Source organism: Pristiophorus japonicus, chromosome 21, assembly GCF_044704955.1.
Source record: "Pristiophorus japonicus isolate sPriJap1 chromosome 21, sPriJap1.hap1, whole genome shotgun sequence".
Classification (NCBI taxonomy): Eukaryota; Metazoa; Chordata; class Chondrichthyes; family Pristiophoridae; genus Pristiophorus; species Pristiophorus japonicus.
In genome coordinates this window covers 8,454,575-8,476,497 of record NC_091997.1, presented here as the reverse complement: position 1 = coordinate 8,476,497, position 21,923 = coordinate 8,454,575, and the positions used below count along the sequence as shown (strand labels likewise).

The 21,923-nt window shown below is 45.1% G+C and overlaps 1 protein-coding gene across 1 annotated transcript in view; it reads left to right on the top strand.

The window, feature by feature from the left end:
• The window catches only part of LOC139234053 (alanyl-tRNA editing protein Aarsd1-B-like), a 94,660-nt gene extending 77,508 nt beyond the window's left edge, over positions 1–17,152 (top strand). Inside the window, exons 12-18 of the mRNA XM_070864926.1 lie at positions 1,741–1,857; positions 2,808–2,938; positions 3,930–3,996; positions 5,275–5,366; positions 11,519–11,573; positions 12,397–12,491; positions 16,598–17,152. Of these exons, the coding sequence (XP_070721027.1) occupies positions 1,741–1,857; positions 2,808–2,938; positions 3,930–3,996; positions 5,275–5,366; positions 11,519–11,573; positions 12,397–12,491; positions 16,598–16,736 (696 nt within the window). The 3' untranslated portion in view covers positions 16,737–17,152. The remainder of the gene's footprint in view (positions 1–1,740; positions 1,858–2,807; positions 2,939–3,929; positions 3,997–5,274; positions 5,367–11,518; positions 11,574–12,396; positions 12,492–16,597) is intronic.
• Positions 17,153–21,923: the final 4,771 nt, after the last annotated feature.

Genomic DNA, 21,923 nt, shown 5'->3' with positions numbered 1-21,923 from the left:
TATACGGCAAGCGAGCCCCAGGTGGGCAGAGGAAATGTTTCAAGGACACCCTCAAAACCTCTGATAAAGTGCAACATCCCCACTGGCACCTGGGAATTCCTGGCCCTAAGTGGAGGAAGAGCATCCGGGAGGGCCCTGAGCACCTCGGGTCTCGTCGCCGAGAGCATGCAGAAATCAAGCGGAAGGAGCGTGCGGAAAACGAGACTACCCACCCACCCTTTCCTTCAACCATTGTCTGTCCCACCTGTGTCAGAGACTGTAATTCCTGTATTGGACTGTACAGTCACCTGAGAAGCCACTTTGAGTGGAAGCAAGTCTTCCTCGATTTTGAGGGACTGCCTATGATGATGATGACAGAACAATCAAATAACATTTATGTGTAAGCTATAGGGGGAGAAAATTTCACTTTTTTCAGCCTTTTATGAATCTTCAGTCATCCTAAGCTAAAGGAGTGAGTTTTTTTTGTACTTGTATTTTTGCAGGAGACTGGTGTTTGCAGCACAGCTGGTGGGGTTATTTATGATGATGAGCTTGGAGTCACTAATACAGCCAAGCCCAGGCCTTGGCGAGTGACTGCCTGTTCCAAGTGCTGCTCATTAAAGATTAGAAAGTGGGGGAAAACTTTCCTGGGGCAGTGCTGCATCAAAAATAGCTACAGCAGGATTTACAAAGCTGTAGTGGGGAAGTAAAGTTGAGATAAGATAACTTTAATAGTCATAAATAACTGGAAAAAAGAAGATAAGGATAAATAAAATATTTACAGCTTAAATAAGTACTGCAAGCCCAGAGGAGGGGGGATTTATAGGGGCCAAAATTGCCCCCCCGACTACCGTAGGCGCTACCATTTTTGAAGATGTTTCTCTGCCCCAATCCACGGGGCGGAGAATCGGAACAATTTTCGGCACTTTATTTTTTTTCTGATTCCGTGCGGTGCTGAGGGGCGGAAGTGCCCTTTGAGCGAGGTGGACGTACCTCGGAGTCATCAGCGCCGCGCTAATGATGTCAGCGCGGCATGAACATGGACGTGCCGCGTCGCACTGACGTGTCACGATGTCCCTCCCCTTCAGTTAAAGGAGAGGGCCGCTGGGAACTCTGCATTTAGCAACGGCCGATCTGCTCCTGTGGGGCAATTTCCCGCAGGAGTCGGATAGGAGGGGGTCACCGCTGGTCGGTGGGGGGGGGGGGGGGGGGGCAGTGTGCGCCCAATGGGGCGGCAACACAGGAGGTACGGTGACCAGCACTGCTGGGGGAAAAAAAAAGGGCGGGCAATTTATGAAATGTCTGCGACTCTGCGCCGACCCCTGGCCGCCTCTTTGGGACAGTCACGGCTCTTAAAGAAAGAGGCAATTTCGGCCCCGTAATGTAAATAACCCAATAAGGGGACTAAGGGAGAGAAGAGCAAAGTTACTTGCATCTTGAGCAAGTTTTGTAACATGGTAGGTAAATTGTATTATAATATATCTGTGAGGCCTGTGTCTTTCCGTTTCAATGAGATGGGTAATATGTTAAACTTTTGTCAGTCCTGTGAAATATTGCTTCAGTAAATTTTCTGTGCTTCAAAAAAGCTGAACTGCTGTCATGTTTTAGCTGCAGTGAGATGACCTCAACCATCAGAAACTGTGCTCCAGGTTCCACAATAGCAGCGTGCAATGCCATGGGAGATCTGTTGTATTAAACATGATGCAGGGCATTTCATTAGTGTTCTTTTATTGCGGCTAATCGTAAATGTTTGCTTCGTAGGTGAGAAGTCGGGATTTACCAGATGACCATGCAGGCCCAATCCGAATTATCGACATTGTAGGAATTGATGCAAATATGTGTTGTGGAACACACGTCTCGAATCTCAGTCACCTACAGGTGAGAATATGTCAACGTCCATTAAAGAGCGATTTAGACAGTATCCTTTTATTTCAGTAAATTATAGGGTAGCAGTTTACTTTATTTCTTGGGGACAGGAAGGAGCAAATTAATGTAGATATGCTTGTGCTTTTAAAGTTCGGGTCCTTCGATGTTGATTCACATTGGGTAATGAATATACATTTTCTTCAAAGTAAGGTGCAATAGTTTCAAGTGTAAGGGATTCACAACTTACTACCGTTGTACCTTAAAGAGAGAATTTTATTTTCAGTCAGTTATTCAATCTAGAAACCCAGCTGCACATTTTGGTACCAGGGTTATCATCAAAACTCGCATACTGACTTCTGCCCCTCAGCTCTTTGAAGCTACGTACTGAACTTGGCTCTGATTTAGGACCAGTACCCTACTGATTCCATAATACTAATGATTACTCATTCACAGTTGCTTTTCTAAAATCATTACTGAATTTTCTGTATATATGCCACATTCAGACTGCACTACTTGTTCAACACTCAAGTCAAGAGTGGGCAGCCTGAATAACGACTAACCATGAATTTAACTTTACATCCATTGAGCAAAGGTTTTGTACGCTGGTGCACCTTTTTCTCCTCAAAATAGGACTGATTTTTCCCTCATTATTAAATGGGATAAATGTTATTTTATCTCTAAGCCAATTTGCACATAAACTAGACAATTGAAGAATTTATATGTAAAATACATTATAAATATAACAATTTTATTTGTTTACTGAGCTATTTATTTAGGCCCTTCCCATATTGCTTGTGTCTGAGTCTCGTGTAACACCACAACGCAGTTATGTAATCCTCAATCACCCTCTCTCCAGAGTCAGTGATACCTTTCAACTGATCAGATATAAAGTTGTCAGAATTGATTTTGCTATTGATCTGAGTGTAGCCCTGATGATCTGTTTGTGTTGGTCTATTATTCAGGCCATTAAAATTTTAGGGGCAGAAAAGGGGAAGAAGAACAAAACAAACGTGATTTTCCTGGCTGGGAACAGAGTGCTAAAATATGCAGAGAAAAGCTACACAGTGGAAAAGGCTTTAACGTCGCTTCTGAAGTAAGTGAAATGCTCTTCCCGGCAGATCACGATGTAAAGTAGCAGGAATCACTTCTGTGCTGTACTGGTCCGTTTGTAGAATTGTGCCCATTTCTAAGAACATTAATGCAATTGTTGAACATCAATAGGGTAAAAATACAAATAATCTCTGAACTATAGTATCTTTAAACTTGGATCTATTATGTTGGAAATTTACATTACAGTATTGGGGGGTGGGGAGGGGGAGTGTTGAATATTTGGCTGCAGCTTATAGCTTATTAGTGAGGACAGATAACAAGGCTGAGCAGCTTGGATTCATTTTGCTGAAGGTGAGAAAGCTGGGCAAGTCTTGAGTTCTGAGGATTCTAGGATTGCGGAGAGCGACCTGGGTGTGTAGCCCCCTGGCGTTTACATTCAGTAACGTGCATTGCAGCATGTAAACCATACACAGCCTGGCCGTGACACTTTGGGCAGAGCGTGTGCTTGAAGAACTGATGTCAGCGCCGCCAAAACGCATTTTCAAATCAACAGTGCATGCATCTCTGTGCTGACATCACACACAACCAAGTACAGCACTGCTCAATGGTGCATTTGCTGGGGATAGGCAAAACAGCAGCAGTCAGGAAGACTGTTTTTTTTTAAAGTGGATTCTTCCAGGCTGCAGGTTCTTACAAAGCTTAGGTAGCAGTTGCTGTTGACTGCGCGAAAGCCACGTATCAGGAACTGTTGGAATGAGAGCAATAGAACGCTGGATCCGAGAACAGGCTCCCAATCCACTTTACAAAAGTATCTTAATTAGTCATTTTTGTAAGGACTGTGTTGGGAGGGAGAAACCCAATTCAACTATGGTCAACTCTTTGCTGTGTCTTGACAGAATGTAGCAAGAATGTCTCATGCTGTTCAAAACATTAAGATGTGTGACATTGAATAGATGGTTTAGAAGTTCTGTTGATTGATGGCGCTTTATTAGCGAGCTTTGGTTAATGCTAATTGTGTTCATTTAATTTTGCAGGAATGGGCCAGAGGAACATGTTGAAGCTGTGGATAAACTGCAAAAATCAGCCAAATTGCTACAGAAGGTATTGCTGAAAATTCAGTCTGATTGTACAAGTTGCCAATGAAGAACTTTTGTTTATCACTATATAATGCTCAAAATAATGTTGGAATAACTATAGTGAAAATGTTCTTTAAGGAAGCTTTTGGGGAAAAGAATGTTCTGATTTAACAATAGTGCTCTGTCAGAAAATTATGCTGAATACGTTTTTGAACTGTAGGAATAAGTTACATCTAGAATTTTAAGTTATCTGATAAGCCAATGCAAAATATAACAGGCTGAAGATTAGCATTGGCTCTTATCTGTTTTAGCAGAGAGGTCAACCCATTTACAATAAATGGGGTAATATCTGTTTTAAAATAGGGGATAGAATATTACACAAACATTTGAAGCATTTGTGCGTTAATATCACCAACAGTAATTTCCAGGCTAATACTTCAAGCATCACATATTACAAAATGGTTACTGAAGATTTCAGTGAGTTCAACAGTAAAGAGCTTCGCAAGTGGACATCCTTTGTATGTTACCTGTAACATAACAAATAGGTTTACAATTTCATGGCTCACAAAGGAAAACTTCTCCCAAATGTACATTTTCAGTTAGTTGTGACTGAATTAGCACTAGTCTTGTATAGATTGTGAGCACTAGTCGAAAATGGAATGTAGATGACACTTTCTGTTGCTTGGGAAGACGCATTGCTCTGTGAAAACATTGCCTTTGCCGCGTTAAAGTCATATCTCCTATTTTAACTGCAAACTATTTCTCATCTCCATCCATTTCTGTGGCAGTGTCACACGTAATTGTTTTCAACCACTAGATCTTTGGCAGCAGAGTTAAGGTTGACGGATCGATTTGCAAAGCACCTGATGATTGGTTATTGAAGTTTATGTAATCATTTCCACTTTTTGGTTGTCTGTTAAGAACAATTTTAACACAAAGTGCTTATATTACACGCATTCATACTCTCAGTGTGAAATTCACACGCTGGAAGAGTATATTGGGAATCTGGGTGCAGAGGTCGATAGGACCTTCAGGATTTTGTATCCATTTACAATTAATGGACAGGTACATCACGGGGCCCACTGTCTTCTGCTCTGGAAATCCCAACATACACTCCCTGCACATGCAACTGTACCAGGAGAGAGCCTTTGTAAGATCTACCCTCATCATATTTAGAGTTTGTATTCTATGGTTGTCACCACAAGCTCTACTGTGGTATATATTTTATTTTGAACACTGTTGGGAGAAATTCAACCCTTGATGGAACTTTCACACAATATGTTTTTTTTTCTGTGCTCTAAAGAACAATCTAAACCTGCTCAGGGATCTGGCGCTGTTGACAGCAAATAGCTTTAAGAGTGATCCAAACAAGGGAAAGCTATTAGTTTTGCATAGGTGAGTAACTTGATATTCTGCCAATATGTTCTTTGTATATACACTAAAGATGATTGCGTTTAGAGCACAGTTCTAGTGTCCTTTCATTGAAAACAATGGCAGCTTATGCCAGTCACAATTTTCCTTTTTTTAGTATGCTATGCACCATGTAATAAAAGGGATGCAGGGCACATAACATGCTCATCCTTACTTGCAATGGGAGAATGCAGGTGTGGTGAAAGCAGAGTTTTCATGTTGCCATAGGAATACAGATGTTCCAGTGATTCGTGAACCTGGACAGCACTCAGTCAAAGAAAGTCTATCGTCCATGTTAAATTTGTTAATTAAAAAGTGATTATTTAATGATTTGAACAATTCACACACAGCCCCTCTCACTCTCTCTCTCCCTCTCTCTCTGCCTGTCTCTCTCTCTCTCTCTCTCTCTGCCTGTCTCTCTATCTCTCTCTCTCTCTGCCTGTCTCTCTATCTCTCTCTCTCTCTGCCTGTCTCTCTATCTCTCTCTCTCTCTCTGCCTGTCTCTCTATCTCTCTCTCTCTCTGCCTGTCTCTCTCTCTCGCTCTCTCTGCCTGTCTCTCTCTCTCGCTCTCTCTGCCTGTCTCTCTCTCTCGCTCTCTCTGCCTGTCCCTCTCGCTCTCTCTGCCTGTCCCTCTCGCTCTCTCTGCCTGTCCCTCTCGCTCTCTCTGCCTGTCCCTCTCGCTCTCTCTGCCTGTCCCTCTCGCTCTCTCTGCCTGTCCCTCTCGCTCTCTCTGCCTGTCCCTCTCGCTCTCTCTGCCTGTCCCTCTCGCTCTCTCTGCCTGTCCCTCTCGCTCTCTCTGCCTGTCCCTCTCGCTCTCTCTGCCTGTCCCTCTCGCTCTCTCTGCCTGTCCCTCTCGCTCTCTCTGCCTGTCCCTCTCGCTCTCTCTGCCTGTCCCTCTCGCTCTCTCTGCCTGTCCCTCTCGCTCTCTCTGCCTGTCCCTCTCGCTCTCTCTGCCTGTCCCTCTCGCTCTCTCTGCCTGTCCCTCTCGCTCTCTCTGCCTGTCCCTCTCGCTCTCTCTGCCTGTCCCTCTCGCTCTCTCTGCCTGTCCCTCTCGCTCTCTCTGCCTGTCCCTCTCGCTCTCTCTGCCTGTCCCTCTCGCTCTCTCTGCCTGTCCCTCTCGCTCTCTCTGCCTGTCCCTCTCGCTCTCTCTGCCTGTCCCTCTCGCTCTCTCTGCCTGTCCCTCTCGCTCTCTCTGCCTGTCCCTCTCGCTCTCTCTGCCTGTCCCTCTCGCTCTCTCTGCCTGTCCCTCTCGCTCTCTCTGCCTGTCCCTCTCGCTCTCTCTGCCTGTCCCTCTCGCTCTCTCTGCCTGTCCCTCTCGCTCTCTCTGCCTGTCCCTCTCGCTCTCTCTGCCTGTCCCTCTCGCTCTCTCTGCCTGTCCCTCTCGCTCTCTCTGCCTGTCCCTCTCGCTCTCTCTGCCTGTCCCTCTCGCTCTCTCTGCCTGTCCCTCTCGCTCTCTCTGCCTGTCCCTCTCGCTCTCTCTGCCTGTCCCTCTCGCTCTCTCTGCCTGTCCCTCTCGCTCTCTCTGCCTGTCCCTCTCGCTCTCTCTGCCTGTCCCTCTCGCTCTCTCTGCCTGTCCCTCTCGCTCTCTCTGCCTGTCCCTCTCGCTCTCTCTGCCTGTCCCTCTCGCTCTCTCTGCCTGTCCCTCTCGCTCTCTCTGCCTGTCCCTCTCGCTCTCTCTGCCTGTCCCTCTCGCTCTCTCTGCCTGTCCCTCTCGCTCTCTCTGCCTGTCCCTCTCGCTCTCTCTGCCTGTCCCTCTCGCTCTCTCTGCCTGTCCCTCTCGCTCTCTCTGCCTGTCCCTCTCGCTCTCTCTGCCTGTCCCTCTCGCTCTCTCTGCCTGTCCCTCTCGCTCTCTCTGCCTGTCCCTCTCGCTCTCTCTGCCTGTCCCTCTCGCTCTCTCTGCCTGTCCCTCTCGCTCTCTCTGCCTGTCCCTCTCGCTCTCTCTGCCTGTCCCTCTCGCTCTCTCTGCCTGTCCCTCTCGCTCTCTCTGCCTGTCCCTCTCGCTCTCTCTGCCTGTCCCTCTCGCTCTCTCTGCCTGTCCCTCTCGCTCTCTCTGCCTGTCCCTCTCGCTCTCTCTGCCTGTCCCTCTCGCTCTCTCTGCCTGTCCCTCTCGCTCTCTCTGCCTGTCCCTCTCGCTCTCTCTGCCTGTCCCTCTCGCTCTCTCTGCCTGTCCCTCTCGCTCTCTCTGCCTGTCCCTCTCGCTCTCTCTGCCTGTCCCTCTCGCTCTCTCTGCCTGTCCCTCTCGCTCTCTCTGCCTGTCCCTCTCGCTCTCTCTGCCTGTCCCTCTCGCTCTCTCTGCCTGTCCCTCTCGCTCTCTCTGCCTGTCCCTCTCGCTCTCTCTGCCTGTCCCTCTCGCTCTCTCTGCCTGTCCCTCTCGCTCTCTCTGCCTGTCCCTCTCGCTCTCTCTGCCTGTCCCTCTCGCTCTCTCTGCCTGTCCCTCTCGCTCTCTCTGCCTGTCCCTCTCGCTCTCTCTGCCTGTCCCTCTCGCTCTCTCTGCCTGTCCCTCTCGCTCTCTCTGCCTGTCCCTCTCGCTCTCTCTGCCTGTCCCTCTCGCTCTCTCTGCCTGTCCCTCTCGCTCTCTCTGCCTGTCCCTCTCGCTCTCTCTGCCTGTCCCTCTCGCTCTCTCTGCCTGTCCCTCTCGCTCTCTCTGCCTGTCCCTCTCGCTCTCTCTGCCTGTCCCTCTCGCTCTCTCTGCCTGTCCCTCTCGCTCTCTCTGCCTGTCCCTCTCGCTCTCTCTGCCTGTCCCTCTCGCTCTCTCTGCCTGTCCCTCTCGCTCTCTCTGCCTGTCCCTCTCGCTCTCTCTGCCTGTCCCTCTCGCTCTCTCTGCCTGTCCCTCTCGCTCTCTCTGCCTGTCCCTCTCGCTCTCTCTGCCTGTCCCTCTCGCTCTCTCTGCCTGTCCCTCTCGCTCTCTCTGCCTGTCCCTCTCGCTCTCTCTGCCTGTCCCTCTCGCTCTCTCTGCCTGTCCCTCTCGCTCTCTCTGCCTGTCCCTCTCGCTCTCTCTGCCTGTCCCTCTCGCTCTCTCTGCCTGTCCCTCTCGCTCTCTCTGCCTGTCCCTCTCGCTCTCTCTGCCTGTCCCTCTCGCTCTCTCTGCCTGTCCCTCTCGCTCTCTCTGCCTGTCCCTCTCGCTCTCTCTGCCTGTCCCTCTCGCTCTCTCTGCCTGTCCCTCTCGCTCTCTCTGCCTGTCCCTCTCGCTCTCTCTGCCTGTCCCTCTCGCTCTCTCTGCCTGTCCCTCTCGCTCTCTCTGCCTGTCCCTCTCGCTCTCTCTGCCTGTCCCTCTCGCTCTCTCTGCCTGTCCCTCTCGCTCTCTCTGCCTGTCCCTCTCGCTCTCTCTGCCTGTCCCTCTCGCTCTCTCTGCCTCCCTCGCTGGCTGTCACGTACAATATACATCAATGATTTGGATGAAGGAATTGAGTGTAATATCTTCGTTTGCAGATGACACTAAGTTGGGTGGCGGTGTGAGCTGTGAGGAGGATGCTAAGAGGCTGCAGGGTGACTTGGACAAGTTAAGTGAATGGGCAAATGCATGGCCGATGCAGTATAATGTGGATAAATGTGAGGTTATCTGAATATTTATCTGAATGGCGGCAGATTTGGAAATGTGGAGGTGCAACGAGACCTGGGTGTCATGGTACATCAGTCATTGAAAGTTGGCATGCAGGTACAGCAGGCGGTGAAGATCGGTATGTTGGCCTTCATAGCTAGGGGATTTGAGTATAGGAGCAGGGAGGTCTTACTGCAGTTGTGCAGGGCCTTGGTGAGGCTTCACCTGGAATATTGTGTTCAGTTTTGGTCTCCTAATCTGAGGATGGACATTCTTTCTATTGAGGGAGTGCAGTGAAGGTTCACCAGACTGATTTCCGGGATGGCAGGACTGACATATGAGGAGACTGGATTGACTGGGCCTGTATTCACTGGCATTTAGAAGGATGAGAGGGGAACTCATAGAAACATATAAAATTCTGATGGGACTGGACAGGTTAGATGCAGGAAGAATGTTCCCGATGTTGGGGAAGTCCAGAACCAGGGGACACGGTCTAAGGATAAGGGGTAAGCCATTTAGGTCAGAGATGAGGAGAAACTTCTTCACTCAGAGTTGTTAACCTGTGGAATTCCCTACCGCAGAGTGTGTTGATACCGGTTCATTGGATATATTCAAGAGGGAGTTAGATATGGCCCTTACGGCTAAAGAGATCAAGGGGTATGGAGAGAAAGCAGGAAAGGGGTACTGAGGTGAATGATCAGCCATGATCTTATTGAATGGCGGTGCAGGCTCGAAGGGCCGAATGGCCTACTCCTGCACCTATTTTCTATGTCTCTGTTTGTCTCCTCTCTCTCTCTCTCTCTTTCTGTCTGTCTCTCTCGCTCGCTCTCGCCACGCTCCCTCGCGTTCGCGCTCTCGCTCCCTCGTTCCCCCTCCCCCGGCATTCTTTTTCTCCTCCCTCCCCCCCTACCCCCGCAGCTCTCTTTCTCTCCGCCTACTTCTCTCTCTCTCTCTCTCTCTCTCTCTCTCTCTCTCTCTCTCTCTCTCTCTCTCTCTCTCTCTCTCTCTCTCTCCCTCTCTCCCTGCCACCCGCTCTCACCGCCTGCACTTGCTCTCCCCGGTGCTGTGGGAGGCTCAGGGACTGCTCGGAGATTGGGGCCCGGGGCCCGCGGCCCGCTTCGGGCTGTGGGAGGCTCGTGTCTCGGGGAGGCTCGCAGCCCGCTTGGGGCTCGCCGCTGTGGGTGGCTTGGCGGATGCGTTCGGCTGCTCAGTGGAGGCAACGTGGTGTTAGACGCATGCGCAGAAAAGCGTTAGTGGGAATTGCGCTGGGGGGGGCGGGGTGGTGTGGTGTCGGTGATATTTGTCCTAACTTTCACTTCTGCAGTTTGTGGGATGGAGTTGGGCAATCTTTCAGAACAACCATGTTCGATTAGGGCCAGGACTCAAATGATAAGCAATATGGGTAGGCATAACTATTTCGCATTGAAGTTTTGGGGGGAATAAGTCCACCTTTTTCCTTCTTTCCATTCCCTCTCTCTTCAGCATTCCTTTTCTCTCTCTTTTGACTTCCCTTCCCATTTTTCAGGATGTTTTTCTAAACCGCCTAAATCCCTTTCTCTCAAGTGTTCATTAATGTAATTCTGTGTTTGGGCCCTGAGATATTGAACAAATGAAACGAGGCTCATTATCAGTGCGTTATGAATGGCTTATATCTGGAAGATCTTGTGTAAATTAGAGAGTCAGGTACTGAAACTTGTGGATTTAAAGATTGAGCACAGAGCAGTCCTGCAGTATTACAGTGAGGCTGCATTGTAACTGCAATATAAAACACGTTCTATTGAAGTTTTTTCTAATAATATTTCTTAACCTTTTTAAAAAAAAAAAATGTTTGCAGGCAGTTTTGTTGATGGACTAAAAACCCTTCTATCTGCTAGCTCAGTTGAATGAGTTTGAATAGTCTCAATCCAGCTCTTAGTGAGCACGGGCCCATAGCACAATATCTCACTAATTTGGCACTAAATTAACTGTCTCATTCAGACGTTGTGGAAGAGTGTGGAGGGGGGGGGGAATTTTCACTCTGCACTAGACATAACAAAACCACAAACCCTTACTTTATAAATGGGTTTACAATTTAATTACACATTACTCATATCGAGGAAGTTTTCTCCCAGGATGGCAGGTGCAGGAAATGAAAATAGTGCAGTTGGAGTGCTGTTCATTAGAGACTCATCATTAATGCAGTGTAGACAGAGCTTTACCTTTAAAAGAAAGACTTGCATTTATATAGCGCCTTTTAATGACCTCAGGACGTCCCAAAGTGCTTTACAGCCAATGAAGTACTTTTTGAAGTGTAGTCACTGTTGTAATGTAATTGCTCTTACAGCACTTTAACTGCACTGTACCTGATCTGGAGTGTTTGCCGCTGACACTGGTGCCTGATGTGTCTTGTTCCCAGCACTAACATTCCTCACCTTTGAGCACAAAATTTCACACGAAAAGAAAATTTAATAAAGCACAACGGGCGTACTACAGTATATGCAGTGTGGACAGCTGTCCATATTCGAATACTGCCATTGTTTGCATGGGAACTGTATTGTATACCTGTACTATGAATTGCCTTTTTAATGTCATGCATTATTTCTGTTCATTTTGTTTCAGAAAAGATGGGGACAATGAATTTATGAACATTATAGCAAATGAAGTTAGTGCTGAGGTAAGGTGGAGCACCTTTATTAACAAAGGCAGTGTAAAATGGAGATTATGAAATCCATTTTTATTCTACAGATGCTTAGTGATTTTGTTCGTCTGTCATCCTTATTCATTACTTCTCTTACTCCCACTAATGTTTACCATTCTCATCTTTCGTTTTCGTATTGCCTTATCATATTGCTGGCTCTCGGCCTTTTTGTTTTGCTTTGGCCCCTTTTTTTCTTATGTTTCTGCCCGTTCAAATCCTCTGCTATTTCTTCTACTCCTCTGTGAATCGTTCCCTCGCTAACTGAATGCGTCAGTGAGCCAACTATTCTCTCTCCCTTGCCACTGTGGTGTCCGTCGTTTGGTCCGTGTGAGCTGGTGCTACCCAGTTTTCTGTCTGACAAGTGCCGTGGTAGTGCATTGTACCTCTCTTCTAATGGCAGTAAGGACCAGGAGTGAAATGAGTTTGGTAGCTTGAATTAATTTATCAAAGCCCACAGCACGAAACTAGCCATAATTTGTCAATATTTGGTACTAAATTGGCAATCCCATTCAGTAAGGCCACAGCATAGCTGGATTGGAAAGTAGAACAATGTCACACAAATGCACCTGTTGTGACAAAAAGTTGAGGTCAAAAAGCATTGTTGGATCAAACTTATGGAACTTTTCACCTAATCCCTTCTGTGCTAAAGCTGTCTGACCTCAGACTATTTGGCACTGATGCCAAATGCAAAGCAAGATCACAGTTTAATTCCCCAGTACTGATGCATATCACCTTGGTAAACACCAAAAATGTTAAACCCCTTAAAGATCAACTGATGTTTATTGTGTTTCATCCTCAGGTAGTACTTCTGTTCCTAACAGTTGGTGATGACAAAGGAGCAGGGTTATTCCTGTTAGCAGGTCAAGTGGATGCTGTTGAAGCAATAGGATCAAAGTAAGATTATATTGCCTAGTTTCTGTAACTATGCTGAGACAACTTGAGAATTGGCTACTTTATTGCACCTTCTATTTTGGAAGTGTTTGTTTTACACAATATCTATGTTTGAGTTTCTCATCGTGTGGTCTCATAAAAGAGTGAACACTCTGTAACTGTCAGTTCAGCGACTGTGGGCATTTAGATTGCAGCACTATGTGTACTCAAATCTAATACTACATAAGATTACATAGGATATACAGGCCATTCGGCCCAACCAATCCATGCCGGTGTTTATGCTCCACTCGAATCTCCTCCTGTCTTTCCACATTTAAATCTATCAGTATAACCCTCTATTCCCTGCTCCCTCATATACTTGTCTAGCCTTCCCTTAAATGTATCTATAGTATTCACTTCAACCACTCACTCCCTGTGACATTCCATTGAGAAACGAACACTCCATGGGAAAAGTGATCCATCTGTGGCTAACTAAAGAAGTTAAGGATAGCATTTGATTAAAAAAAGAAGCTTATAATGTTGTGAAAAAGAGTAGTAAGTCTGAGGATTGGGAGAGTTTCAGAAACCAGCAAAGGATGACCAAAAAATTGATGAGGGAAACAATAGAATATGAGAGAAAACTAACAAGAAATATAAAATCCGATTGTAAGAGCAAGTATGTAAAAAGGAAGAGTAGCAAAAGTAAATGTTGGTCCCTTAGAGGCTGAGACAGGAGAAATAATGATGAATAAGGAAATGGCAGAAAGGTTAAACAAATATTTTGTATCTGTCTTCACCATAGAAGACACAAAAAGCATACCTAAAATGGTGGGGGGGGGGAACCAAGGGTCTAATGAGGGTGAAGGAGCTTAATGTAATTCGTATAAATACAGAAAGTATGAGAGAAACTAATGGAACTAAACGCCAACAATACCCCTGGACCTGATGGCTAGGGTTTTAGACCTGGGGTTCTAAAAAAGGTGGCCGCAAAGATAGTGGATGCATTGGTTTTGATCTTCCAAAATCCCCTAGATTCTAAAACGGTCCCAGCGGATTGGAAGGTAGCAAATGTTAACCCCGCTGTTCAAGAAAGGAGGGAGAAAGAGAACGGGGAACTACAGGCCAGTTAGCCTGACATCAGTCGTCGGGAAAATACTGGAATCTATTGTTAAGGAAGTGGCACTTAGAAAATCATAATATGTATAGGCAGCGTCAACATGGTTTTAAGAGAGGGAAATCGTGTTAAATTTGTTGAGTTTTTTGAGGATGTAACTGGCAGATAAAGGGGAACCAGTGGATGTAGTATGTTTGGATTTCGAAAAGGCATTCAATAAGGTGCCACATAAAAGGTTATTACACAAGATAAAGGCTCATGGGATTGGAGGTAATGTATTGGCATGTATAGAGGATTGGTTAACGGACAGAAAACAGAGAGTAGGGATAAACGGGTCTTTTTCTGGTTGGCAGGCTGTAACTAGTGGGGTGTCGCAAGGATCTGTGCTGGGGCCTCAGCTATTTGCAATCTATATTAATGACCTAGATGAAGGGACCGAATGTAATGTATGCAAGTTTGCTGATGATACAAAGCTAGGTGGAAAAGTAAACTGTGAGGAGAACATAAAGTGTCTGCAAAGGGATTATCGATTAAACTAAGTGAGTGGGCAATAAGGTGGCAGATGTATAATGTAGGGAAATGTGAGGTTATTCACTCTGGGAGGAGAAATAGAAAAACAGAATATTTTTTAAATGGTGAGTAACTTGTAAATGTTGGTGCTCAGAGAGATGAGGTTGTCCTTGTGCAAGAAACACAGAAAGCTAGCATGCAGGTACAGCAAGCAATAAGGAAGACAAATGACGTTATCCTTTATTGCAAGGGGGTTCGAGTAAAAGAGTAAGGAAGTCTTGCTACAATTGTACAGGGCCTTGGTGAGACCACACTTGGAGTACTGCGCACGGTTTTGGTCTCCTTATCTAAGAAAGGATACACTTGCCTTGGAGGCGGTGCAACGAAGGTTCACTAGATTGATATCTGGGATGAGAGGTCTGTCTTATGATGATTGTGTAGAATGGGCTTATACTCTCTGGAATTTAGAAGAATGAGTGGTGATATGATTGAAATATACAAGATTCTGAAGGTGATTAACGGAGTAGATGCCGGAGTGCCCAGACCTAGGCGGCACAGTCTCAGGATAAGAGGTCGGACATTTAAAACCGAGATGAGGAGAAATATTTTCACTCGGAGTTGTGAATTTTTTTAATTCTCTGCCCCAGAGGGCTGTCAATGCTGAGTCTCTGAGAATATTCAAGGCTGAGCTGGATAGATTTTTGGAGTCTAAGGGAATCAAGGGATATGAGATCAGGCGGGAAAGTGGAGTTGAGGTCGATGATCAGCCGTGATCTTATTGATGGTGGAGCAGGCTCGAGGGGCTGTATGGCCTACGCCTACTCCTATTATGTTCATATACAGCGAGTTCCACATTCTCACCACACTTGAGTAAAGAATTTTCTTCTGAATTCCCTATGAGATTTCTTGGTAACTATCTTATATTGATGGTCTCTAGTTATGCTCTTCCCCTCAACATTCCACTCTGTCAAAACCTTTCATCATTTTAAAGACCTCTATAGGTCATCCCTCAGTCTTTTTTCAAGAGAAAAGAGACCCAGCCTGTTCATCCTTTCCTGATATGTAAACCCTTGCATTTCTGGTATCATCCTTGTACATCTTCACTGCACCCTCTCCAGTGCCTCTGTATCCTTTTTATAATATGGTGACCAGAGCGGTGACCAGAACTGTACACAATACTCCTTAACTGTGGTCTAACCAAGGTTCGATACAGGTTTAGCATAACTTTCCTACTTTTCAATTCTATACCTCTAGAAATAAACCCTAGTGCTTGGTTTGCTTTTTGTAATAGTCTTTGTATTGGTACTCGGAGATCCCTTTGTTCCTCTAACCCACCTAGTAGACTCGCGCCCTCCAAGTAATAAGTGACCTCCCTATTCTTCCTACCAAATTGTAATACCTCACACTTCTCTGTGTTGAACTTAATTTGCCAATTAAATGCCCATTCTGCAAGTAAGTTTATTAATGTCCCCCTGTAATTTGTTGCAGTCCTCCTCAGTATTGACTTGCCCTCCAATTTGGTGTTATCTGCAAATTTAAAAATTGTATTTTTGATTCCATATATATAATTTGTGAACAATTGTGAAAAATCTAGATAAATTACATCTGCATTACCATTGTCTACTCTCTGTTACCTCTTCAAAAAATTCAATGAAGTTGGTTAAGCAAGAATTTCCCTTTTGAAATCCATGCTGACTATTCATTATAATATTTTTGGTTTCTAGATGTTCTATTTTCTCCTTTAGTGGGGATTCCATTATTTTTCCTACCGCTGATGTTAAGTTGACTGTTCTATAATTCCCTGGATATGTTCTATCCCCCTTCTTAAATATAGGTATTACATTAGCTATCCACCAATCCTCTGGCACTACACTTTTTTCGAATGAATTATTAAATATATGCGGTAATGCCTCTGGTATCTCTTCCCTAGATTCTTTTAAAATGTGTGGATGCAATCCTTCCGGACCAGGGGTTTTATCCTTTCAGTTTGATTAGTTTATTTAATATAGCCCCTCTTTTTATTCTAAATGTACTTATCTCATTACTAATCTCATCATCCAATGTCATGTCTACCTCTTCAATTTCCCTGGTAAATACTGAAACAAAAAAATAATTTAAAATTTCTCGACATCTCTCTCTCATTACCTGTGGTATTATCCTGTCTATCCCTTAATGGCCCTATTCCCATCCCAACCTTCCTTTTTTTAATTGATGAGCCTGTAAAATATTTTACTATTTTTTTATGTTCCTTGATAATTTAATTTCATAGTTCCTCGTTGCCTTCCTAATTGTGTTTTTTTTTTAATTTCTCCTAATCTTTTTGTATTCTTCCTTATCATGCTTTCTATGTACTTAAGGTCTGCCTCTTTCCTTACCCTCAATTGTTCCCTTATGGCTTTATTCATCCATGGACTAGAAAATAGCACAGTTTTAATAAACTTGGCAGGGGAAAGTATTTAATCGGCTGACTACTTTATGCATGTCTCGGTTTGGCTTTTGAATGCAGGGTTTCTCAAATCCTTGATGGAAAAGGTGCAGGAAAACGGGGACGTTACCAAGGTAAAGCAAACAAGATGAGCAAACGGCCAGAGGTGGAGGCCCTCCTACAGCAATACGTGAGCGCACTGGACAGAAAAGAGGAATGAATGCACACAATGAAAACTGGTGCAAATTTAAATGTATGGCATCTTTATCTTGTCTGAAAAACTCTTCCTCTTGCCCATATGCAAAAGTGTTGATTAAAATTTAGTCTTACCGTCCATTTGCACTCCACAACTAAACCTGTGTGTGAGACTTTGGTGCCAAGGCCCAAACAGGCCCTGAAGGGACATGGAGTGAGACGGAACGTCAGAACTCCTGAGTAGAGGCAGCAGCAACGGTACTTGGTGTAACATCTCAGTCCGTCCTGCTGTTTTGCGTGTTTCTTTCAGTTTAACATCTGTGGTACCTATAACACAAAAATATACTTGAGCGCTTTACAGAGCTGACTATGTATAATACACTGTACACAAAATATACCTATTTAACAGGTATATAGACGTGCATTAAAGTTCAGAATATCATGGCAATTGTTGGCAGTGTTTGTAGTAAAATTATTTGGAGAATTGGGGTTAAACATGCTAAATAAACACAGCACTTTGGCTTACCTCAGGATATATATTGCCGATATTGTATCCACAAGCCTTCCAGTAACTTTATAATAAAGCATGGGGCTTTAGTATATAGAAGTTTTTAAAGTTGTGAAGGACTGGGACAGAGTAGGCAGATGCAGCCTGTTTCCAGTAGTTGAAAGGTCGTACATACACGATTACATGCAAGCGATTGAGAATATAGACCGGGAGAAACTTCTTTACAATAGAGAGTTATGAGGCTGAAGAATTCAATTTGAGGGTTGGTAGTTTCTCCCTCAACCATGTCAACATTCAAGATTAAATTGGATAGATTGATGAACGATAACGGGACAAACCACAATATAGCAAATGTGATTAGGGCTATTTTGCGTGGAGATTAAGCGCAAACATTAGCTGGTTGGAGTTGTGGCCTGTTTCATGCTGAAAACCTCCACATATTTTCAAGCCCTTTTTATAGTCCAGATTAGGAACATTTTCAGTGCACTCACTGTCAAAAACAGCTTCTTATAGGTTTGCAGCTTCATTGTTCCTTTGACATTTTCAGACCTAGCACAGAAGGTCGAGCTGCTTTTTGTGTTCAAAGCAATGCACGATGTTTTGGCTTGAGACTGAGAAAATCATTTTATAGTGAGTCCAGCTGGACTGCAATTCTTTGACAAATAACATCTCACAAAGCTGCAAAAGTCAATGCCCCATAGAATTTGCTGCTTTTTGATCTTCAATTAGAGCATTGGGTCATTATATCCTGGGGCAAACAACTGGTATTTCCATCCAAGCACTTGAATGGCAAGTTTTGTTCCCTTAGAAATAGATTATAACGAGCAACACATTTGAGAAACGTTTACGAAAGGGTTTTAGTTTAATGTGTAAAACAATAGACAGGCAGCGCTGGTAGCATCTTGGAGTACCAATGTCTGGCATCACAGATGGAGGGATTCAGCTTGTTAGCCATACTGCTGTTGGGAGGGGCTGAGCAAACTCTCGGGTGGGAAGGAAAATTGGATGGAGTATTTTCGTTTCATGGAATTCGTCTTGCAATCCTGCTTGGCGGAGAAGTGTAGCAATGACTGCAACTTGGGAATCGGCTGCAACATTTTATTTTTGGTCAGTCATTTAACATAGAAAACCATTGCCATGCTTAATAGACTCCAAACCAAGCTACTGAGAAAATGAATAGGTAGAGCTTCTGTTTGTCAGATACACTCTTTGAGGGACACCTCCCAATTACCCAAGTTCACAGAGCTCAGGTGCAGGTTGGCAACTCAAGTGTACGCAGCCTGGAATTGAATCAGCTAAAATGACTTACCTTACCAGCTTGAAACATTAGTAAACTTCCTATTGCTTGTCCAGATAGGACTACTCTACCTGTTAGAACTTTAGCTTGCAGGGTTATCGGAACCTGAGTAGGTGAAACCCCAGCCCAGAGACAGACCTATCCCTCAGTGTCTTGTTAAAAAGCTTCACTGGTCAATCTTCAGTAGTGCTGTCAAGTTCTGTGGACCCGCCTGGCCCAGATATTGGATTGGACAGTTGCTTTAAGTTCTGGAGGATTTTGCTAATACCACATCATGTTCTCTCCCCAACTTCCGTCTGAAGCTAAAACAGACTGTTCACAACTTTGGTGTCATATTTGACCCTGAAATGAGCTTTCGACCACATATCTGCAGCATAACTAAGACCGCCTATTTCCACCTCCGTAACATCGCCCGTCTCCAGGTGTCTTCCGCTGCTAAAGCCCTCATCCATGCTTTTGTTACCGTGAGACTTGATTATTCCAATGCACTCCTGGCTGGCCTCCCATAATTCTACCCTACGTAAACTAAAGGCGATTCAAAACTCAGCTGCTCTTGTCCTAACTCGCACCAAGTCTCGCTCACCCATCGCCCCTGTGCTCGCTGACCTACATTGGCTTCCGGTTTAGCAACGCCTTGATTTCAAAATTCTCATCCTTGTTTGTAATTCCCTCCATGGCCCCGCCCCTCCCTATCCCTGTAATCTCCTTCAGCCCCACAACCCCCCCGAGATGTTGCGTTCCTCTAATTCTGCTCTCTTGAACATCCTTGATTATAATCGCTCAACCATTGGTGGTCATGCCTTCTGTTATCTAGGCCCTAAGCTCTGGAACTCCCTGCCTAAACCTCTCCGCCTCGCTATCTCTCTTTCCTCCTTCAAGACGCTCCTTAAAACATATCTCTTTGACCAAGCTTTTGGCCACCTGCGTTAATTTCTACTTATGCGGCTTGGTGTCAAATAATGATCTTGTAACACTCCCGTGAAGCACCTTGGGACATTTCACTATGTTAAAGGTGCTATAGAAACAAGTTGTTGCGGTGCTATAGAAACACAAGTTGTTGCAGAGCTACAAGTGAGTGCATCCATTATCTTCTTCAGGCTACAATTTAAAATATACTCATATGATTGGTGTCTCGTCATTCTAACCCTGGAAGCATTTCCACAAGACTGATACCTGATAACAATGGCAAAAGTTGGCCCTTTCAGCCTTGAAAGAGACAATTTAGAGGTGACCTTAGAGTTATACAAGATAATGGATTAGAAGAGGCAAGACCAGAACATTACTTCAGATTAAATTGTGACCATAGGACAAGGGGGGCTTCTGTTCATACTAACAAAAAACAAATTTAGGATTGATGGCAGGAAGCTGTTTTTGAGACAAAATGTAGATGACACTTGGATTATACTTCTGGGTAAATTATGGAGGCAAACGCCCTGAAATCATTTTAAGAAGCAGCTATAATGCGAAAACTGCAGGCTCTTTCTTAATGGCTTTCCTATCTTGTGGTTTAAACTGGAGGAGGGATTAAGGAGGAGAAAGACCCTTCCACACATCTGCAGAAATCTCCGCGATCTGTGTGTAACACTGCTCTGAAAGTGATGGTCTCAGCATCTGCTTTATATTCACATTGTCTTTGCGTGGTATTTTTACTGCCCTTTCTTGTGCCAGGTCTCTGCACTCTTCCGACAGCTCCAACTCTTTTGCAGTCCAATTCCACGGGTGGCAGCAGTCTTCGGAATGCTGAGGTAGCCATTCTTGCTGCGAGATTTGATGGAGACTGTCGGGCCATTTGACCGTGACAAGCATCACAATCTGGTCCTGCTTTACCTGATGTTCGCACATAGGGCTGGATTTTCGAAGGATCTGCGACCCTCCGCCGCGAAAACCCGGTCGCAAAACCCGGGCGAGATCCCCGGCTCGTTGTTTGCGGCGGCGATGGGACGTAGCGCCGGGGAGAGCTGCGCCGAACGTGTAACACCGCGGATTGCGTTACCGACCGAGTTTCGGCTCTCGCCCGACCCGTGCGCCGTGCCCAGAACAGTGTCTGTGCATCCCTGCCAGCAGCGGTAAGTACAAAAACCTGCACAAAAAAAAGGTAAGTTAGAGTTTTTATTAATTTTTTTGCAGCGATTAGTTAGATATTGGTCTTGGGAATGTTTTTTTGAATTTCCCCCCCCCCCCCAGGTGCTTCTCGCAGCACAAACGACCCTGGACTAAAGTTGCCGAAACTCGCGTTTTGCGGCGTGAATAGTGGAACGCCTCCCTTACCGACCCAAAGACCGAAAGTTTGGCCGAAAAACGGTAGCGCAGCAAAAACAGTAATTTTCACGAATCGCTACCGTTTTCGCCGAAAAACCCCGAAAGCGGAAAATCCGGCCTGATGATCTTCTCACCGACCAGGAACACTATAACAATAAGAGGTGGGAATCCTGGCTGATTTGAAACCCCTGGTCCCTGCCCAGCCTGACATAGCCCAGGAGTTTTGAAGCTGAAGTTAGTTAATTCAACACAGACTAAGAATTAAACTGTCTGGTCTATAAGACTCAATATCGCAATGTGTGCTGCAGTTATCCACTAAGCCATCAGGGAGCTGGTGCTGGGCTTTATATTGATGTATTAAATGAGATGTCATAGTACCAGCATAAGCTCAGCGCCATGTGTATGAGGATTACTTTAGCACAGAGAAATGCATACCGTTATGTCCTTTGTCTCTTTAAATTAGTTCATCGTATAAAGTCTGCTGTTTGTCACCAAATGGTATCCAAGTCATTCTGTGACTTAAACTAGCAGATGTGGGAGAAGATTGTTTTATTTCGTTTTAAATGTGTAACTCATTGAAGCCACCTATTTTCATTCACTCTTTGGTAAGTACTGAATATCATGTCCTGTATTAATAGTAACATTGGGGATTTGAATAATCTCGCTTAAGACAGAAGACTTAAACCCAAGTGACCTATACTGAAATTACTTGGTGTCAACCGTGACTCAGTTGGTATCACACTTGCCTCTGGGTCAGCAGGTTGCGGGTTCAAGTCCCATTCCAGAGACTTGAGCACAAAAATCTAGGCTGACACTCCAGTATAATACTGAGGGAGTGTTGCACTGTCAGAGGTGCCATCTTTCAGATAGGACATTAAACCGAGGCCCCGTCTGCTCTCTTGTGGACGTAAACAATCCCATGGCACTATTTCGAAGAAATGCAGGGGAGTTATCTCTGGTGTCCTGGCCAATATTCATCCCCCAATCAACATCAATAAAATAGAATATCTGGTCATTATCGCATTGCTGTTTGTGGGAGCTTGCTGTGCACAAATTGACATTTCCTACATTACAACAGTGACTACATTTCAAAAAATACTTTTTTGGCTGTAAAGCGCTTTAGGATGCCCGGTGGTTGTGAAAGGCGC